General features: G+C 49.0%; 1 protein-coding gene across 2 annotated transcripts in view; it reads right to left on the bottom strand.

Annotated features, from left to right (window-relative positions):
• Nucleotides 1–1,256: 1,256 nt before the first annotated feature.
• The window catches only part of CREBBP (CREB binding lysine acetyltransferase), a 93,388-nt gene continuing 88,200 nt past the window's right edge, over nucleotides 1,257–6,444 (bottom strand). For both annotated transcript variants that reach the window (XM_086760244.1, XM_086760245.1), the window contains exon 31: nucleotides 1,257–5,715. In XM_086760244.1, coding sequence (XP_086616370.1) covers nucleotides 3,550–5,715 — 2,166 coding nt within the window. In that variant the 3' untranslated portion in view covers nucleotides 1,257–3,549. The remainder of the gene's footprint in view (nucleotides 5,716–6,444) is intronic.

Genomic DNA, 6,444 nt, shown 5'->3' with positions numbered 1-6,444 from the left:
CCAGCTGTGGGGAGGAAGCGCAGGGAAGGACAGATGGCCTCCGAACAGCAACCTGCGTGCTCTGCCGTGCTCTCCCGCCTCAATAGTGGCTGCTAGATCATCACTGCACTGAGAAAACTGTCATTTGCTTTGGCAGAAGCACCTGGTGCACTGCTGTACGTGGCCACTGACTTGAAAGAACTTTACGCTGCTACAGCTGGGGACACATACCGCTTCTGGCTTCAGACAGCGACTGACGGGGATACTGTCCCCAGCTTTTTGGCATTTGCTGTACCCCCGGCAGGAGGGCTCCTCTTCCTCAGCCTGCTGCTGCGGTCAGACCCTCGCCCCTTCACTCTTAACACATCCAGGTGGAAAACCAGAGCAGGGAGCGCTTGCCGAAGTGCTGTGGACAGGTCTCTGTCCCAGCGATGAACAACCAAGCAGGTGAACCTCAGCTGGCACGTCTGTGGCATGAAGAAACACAGCCTGCGGTGGTAGCAGCATCAGTAGAAGTTGGGACAGCCAGCAGCAGAGAGCACGGTGGACAGCCGAAGAAAAGAAGAGCAGAGAACCAGGTTGTTCAGATGTCGGCACCTTCTTCACCTCCGGAAGCTGGCGAGGGGGAAGGTCTCAGACACCCCCTCCAGCGATAAAGATCCTGCACCGATCTCCAGCGTGTCCTTGCCGTATAAATTCTTCAGTTTCTAGGATGCTGTTCCTTAGCGCCAGTACCTCTCCCATCAAAGCCAGGGGGCCTTAAACACGAGATGCCCATCCAGTCTGCCGATACGCTGGATTTCCTACCAACAAAGCCCCCCGGGCTGCGGGGGTTGTACACCAAGCCCAGCCCCTCCTCATGTTTGACTTCGGCTTTGCACTTGCCTTCTCTCCCTGCTCTTACCTAAAACCATTGCTCCATCAAGCTGGGATTATCAGATCTAAATCTATCACTTGCTCTGCGCTCCTGACGTACTTCAGGTTGTACTTAAAAATACTCCGGTATTTGCTTGCAGTCCAGTTTTGGTTTTCTTTCTTTCCTCTCCACTCTTCCCCAGGAGCGGGAACCCCAGTGAGCTGCAGCCCGAGAGCCACGCTACCTCTCTGTGCTCCAAACAGGACTCTGCTTATCCAAATCTGTAAGCGGTGCCGACGTTTTTAAAATAGAGGCTACTTAAAGGTATTAGCGGGACTGAGTGCAGTTATCCTAACCTCGGGTGTCAGGCTTCGCTGATCCTCGCGGGCACCAGCCAAGTGGAACCATCCTTCAGTCCAAGCAGTTTTACCAGCTTTTATTAGAAACATCAGCACATTTCAAGTTTCCTCTTTTTGATCACAAATATAGTATTTTTCCTCTTTTTAAGTACACAGCATGAGACACAGCATCAGGGCTTTCCATCTATCTTTTTTTTTTTTTTTTACAGCATTTTTTTTTTTTCTTTTGGACAAGCTTTGGGTTAGTGTTCACTGACCTCACCCCAGCCCCAAATTTTGACATCTTGGATTGCTGAAGACAATTGCGTGGGCAGATGAATCCAATGGTGGTGAAAAAGATACAATAGTTAAAAGTTTGCAAGAAAAGTTTAAGCAGAGACCCTCTACAGCTAAAAAGAATGAAGCAGCGCTGCAGCGCGCTACTGTTTTCACAGTACAGGGATAAAGTTGAGATAAATCGTTTGCTCTTGTCCCCCCGTCCTCCCCCAAAACCTTTCCAATAAAAAGGTAAAGCTGCCGGCAGCGCTAACCGAACGTGAAAAGCCAAGTGTGCCCGATGCTCCCCGCTGGAGTGGCAGTGGCTGCCGGGCGGGATACCTTGCGGGGTTTGCACAAATCCCACGCCAGTCGTACGTCATGGAGAAGCCTGAAGGTCTGAGTGGTGGCGTTTTAGGCTAATCATGGTTTTAGCTCACACCTACGCTGGGAAAGCTTCCCTGGACTTTTTAACTCCAAGAAAGTAATTCACTGAGGGAGGAGGGGCAAGTAGCCCAGGAACATGGGGGCATGGTGACAGGATATTCAAGGGAACATGTACATGATTTGTTATTTTTTATTCCACAGAAAACCCTCAAATCTAGACTCAGAGTTAACAGCAGAAAAATAGTGTTAAAGTCAATAGGTTCATATTTTACTGTAGACTAAATAAATAGCCTAGAATTAACTCAATACTCTCTATTTTCCTTTCATTGGTGATCCTTCTCTAAATTAATGCAGTTTTTAAAAAGCAACGGCTATTAATAATTTATTCCAGTTAACCCTTATGGATGAACACCTGCAAATATTCCACGTACGGGAGCCATTCCCCTCTCCTCTCCCTCCCCGAAAAGGAAACGATCGCTGAAGGGTGTTGTAAACCGGACGCGCTACCTACGATACTCCACGGATCGTGCCACTCCTGTCGGTGCCTCTGGCTGCTCTGTGTAATGAGTGAATATTCATAGCCATGTCTTACAAAGAATGTGATCAAAAAATATATAAATAAATAAAAACCTTAAACATTCTTACATGGATTTTTAAAGAACAGAATACATGTTAAAAACTTCAGTAATTTATATCAATTTTAAGCAATACTTTATATACAATGGAAAAAAGACATGCATAGTCCAAATACAATGTTGAAAACAGCATTTTCATAACAAAAAACCCAAACACTAAGTGTTAATACCATGTACATGAATTCAGGAAGGACCACCCTTTTTGTCTGTTGCACACAGTTTATTTAACAATATGATATTATAAGTAAGAAATGAGTTTGTTTGTTTTTTTTTTTACCATTCTATACAGTGATTGAATCTTCTTGGATTTTCTTATTTATAGTAATTATAGCGCTTGCATGACTTACACTAGAATTGCTTTTCCTCATTTCAAGTTTCACACAGAAGAAAGAAAGAAAAGAATGCTTCTTCTCTATTCAAATCAGCACGGTCTAAGAGTGATCATCCCTATTTTCATCTAAAACCAGTTTTATCAGAGAAACAAAGCAACAATTTCTACATCTGCAAGACAAGGATTTTGGCATTGGCCAATGTGTGTTGGTGTGTGCAAGAGTCAATTCCTATCTTTCCAGGGGTAATACTTGAAACGCCTGCAGAGTTCACTATAGAAAAAAAAAAAAAAAAAAAAAATCTTCCTGCAACGTGTCAAAGTTACCGAGATACGCTATAACGTTGCATTATTTCAGGAAACAGTTTCTGAATATTATTTTTTTTCTTCTTTTAAACGCAAATGTTTAAGGTCTTGAAAATACAAATAAAAAATATGAATATAATGAACTTGTTTTCCCCATTAAAAAAAAGGTATGAGTCAACAGCAACAAAAAAATAAAAACCAAAAAAACCCACAAAAGAGACCAGATATTTTAACCTCCTGGCTTTAACAAAAAAATATATTCTTTGTATTGTTTTGCCTTTTTTTTTTTTTTTTTTAAACAGCAATTCACTCTTCCCTGTGTAGGAAGCAGCAGTTCCACCTAGGATTCAAAACAGCCCAGATGTCTGAATTTTCAGTACAAAATGTCCAAGAACATGAAAGGAAGGAAAGAAAAAAAAAAAAAAAAGTGATGCTCCCATAATGCTACAAACCCTCCACAAATTTTTCTAACGTGTCCCCAGTGGTGTCACCGACCAGAGACAATTCGTTAGACAACGCACTCCTGTTGGGGGTGTTTAGTTGTGGAAGCATTGCACTCTGTTCTGGGTTGCCCAAGTGTCCCTGATCCATGGAGCTAGCCATAGTGACTGCGAGTCCTGGGTGGGGGGAACCAGTCTGGGGAGAGATGTGGTGAGGCGACGGTTGGGGCTGTATCCTGGGCGACGGGCTGGAATGTGGCGGCTGGGACTGGGGACGGGGAGACTGAACGGGTGCCGGGGACCGCACCTGGTTGCTGAGGGAGGTGGTGATCTGCTGGCCAGGGAGATGAGACGCCTGCGGTTGTCCTGAGAGCATGTGCTGCTGTGGGCTCATGGGGTTGGGCTGGCCGGGGGACCCTATCTGCTGCTTCATCTGCTGCTGCTGCAGGATGCGCTGCTGCAGTGCTTGCTGGATGTTGGGAGTGCCGTCCGCCCCCATGCCGGGCTGGCCCATCTGGTTCAGCTGTCCCATCTGAGCCATCTGTCCCATGGACCCCCCCTGTATCGATAGATGCTGCTGCATCCGCTGCTGCTGCATGGCTTGAGGGTAACCTCCTGGTCCTTGAGGCTGCTGGAACTGGTTATGCCCTGCCATCCCTCCTGCCATGCCAGCCCCTCCTTGCTGCTGCTGCTGCTGCTGCTGCTGCAGTAACTGCCGCCTCAGTATTTCTCTGTACTGCGGACTCATGTTTGCCATACTGGGGTTGTGGCCAGGGTTCATAATGTTTATCGCTTGTCCCTGGGGATTCATAGCTCCTATCCCTTGCTGCTGGGGAGGAACGCTCGGTCTCTGCACTCCTGCTTGCATTGCGTTCATGTTCTGCAGTCCTGCTTGAGCGTGCATGCCCGGCTGCTGCATGCTGGTCTGCGGCTGCTGCATCCCAGGCTGGGGCTGAATGCCCGCTTGCGGCTGCATCCCAGGCTGGTTAGCCACGTATTTGGCCGTTCGTTGCTTTATAAAAGCTGCCATAAGCTGAGGGTTGGATTTAAGGATATTAAGAACCTGCTGCTGCTGCTGCGGAGAACTCGGCGATTTCAAGGTCCTCAGTAAGTCCTGAAGTGCATTCGGGGGGATGCTCCGCGGCGGCTGCTGCACGCCCGGCATCCTTGGCCCAGCCACTGCTTGTGGCGTCGCCATTGGCATAACCGGTCTCGCCATTCCTGGCTGCATCGGTTGCTGCTGCGGCATGGGAGGCGACTGCCATTGCCCAGGCTGCATGTTGGACATCACTGGACCGCTGACAGGGTTGGGCCGGGGTACATTCATGGTGACTTGCTGCATCTGGTTCACTGAACCCACCGTCGGGTTTACTAGTCCTGGGCGACCAGGAGGCAAACCATTGTTAATGTTGTTGACCCTGTAGAGCTGCTGCTGCTGCTGGGCAGCTTCTCTCTCGATCTGCCGAGCCGCTTCCACTGCGGCCGGCGGAGGCTGAGTCGGAGGTGGAGGCGCGGAAACCGGGTTTGCGGGTTTTCCCGTCGAAACAGTAGTAGGGGGCTGAGTTCTCGACACACTGGGAAAGCCAGCTGGTGACATACTTACAGGGGACGGCTGGGGCTGGGGAGGAGGCTGCGGTGTTTGCGGTGTACTTGGTTGTTGTGTAGGGGTACCAGGCGTTGCTGAGGTAGGAGAAGGCAAACTTTGCTGAGGCACGTTTCGGGTGTTCATGGTAGCCATCCTTCTGCGCATAAGCTGAGCCTGCTGCAGGCGATGCTGGATCTGCTGCTGTCGAAGCTTGTGTTTGATATTGAGACAGAATGGCACAGGGCATTTGTTCTCTTGGCAGTGTTTGGCATGGTAGCAGCAAAGAGCTATGAGCTGTTTGCACACCGGACAGCCACCGTTGGTCTTGCGCTTGCAGCCCTTGGTGTGCTGGACAACCCGTTTCATCTTCTGGCAGGATGGCAACGAGCAGTTTGCGTTGCGGCACTGACAGGCATGGACAAGGGACTGAATGCAGCGCTGGATGCTCAGCCGTCGCGACTCCTGGGGGCTCTTTGACTGTTGCTCTCCTTGGCTGTTGCTCTCATCGTCCAGACCCAGGCCCCACTTAACCATCTTGTGGTCATGGCTCTTAGTGTTGTAGCAGTTAATGCAGAGGTCGTAGTCCTGAAAGCAAAGAAAACCCCGAGGTCAGTTGTCTGCAGAGCGCTAACTAAACCAGGAAAGCAGAAGGGTAAGAGGGTGAGCAACAGGAGCCTGGTGTGGAAGCACACTTTGGGTTTCAGGAGGTACAAACACACAGCAGCACAAAAGGACAACAGCCACACGCTGTGAACAGCCGCCTGTTTCAGTTAACACCTGGTACTCGGGGGCAGGGGAGCGGCTGCACAGCGCACCGAGCCAGCGGGACAGTGGGACGGATCTCGGGGCGGGGAGCGTTGGGCGGCTGAGGGCAGAAGCAGCATCAGCTGCCTCAGCAGAGCGAGCCCGCAATCACAAGACTTGACTGCTGCGGGTAACAACGCAAAAAGGGGCTCTCATTGGGTCTTCATTTTATTACATTAGAATACTTTGCAGGGTTTGGTTTTTTTTTTTTCTTTCCTTTTGCGTATGGGAAGCGTTTGCTTTTGTGTGATGTCTACTAGGGTACCTACACAAGACCAAAACCTCCGACCAGTAAGACAAACCTACTGTCACTGCTTAAAAACCAGGGTTTGGCGCTCCATTTAGCTGTTCTTAGTGCAATTACTGGCTAATAATTAACAAATATATATTTCAGGTTAGTAATCTCTAAAATGACCCTCAAATTGAGTGCAAGTTTCGTGCTAAGACAGTCACTGATTTGAAAACGTGCTCCAACACCCACATTTTCACTGCCTTGTCCCTCTGTGCTGG

The sequence above is a fragment of the Chlamydotis macqueenii genome, chromosome 15 (genome assembly GCF_036417535.1).
Source record: "Chlamydotis macqueenii isolate bChlMac1 chromosome 15, bChlMac1.mat, whole genome shotgun sequence".
In the NCBI taxonomy this organism is placed as follows: domain Eukaryota; kingdom Metazoa; phylum Chordata; class Aves; order Otidiformes; family Otididae; genus Chlamydotis; species Chlamydotis macqueenii.
The sequence above is the reverse complement of the archived record's forward strand: the minus strand, read 5'-3'. Positions and strand labels throughout refer to the sequence as shown.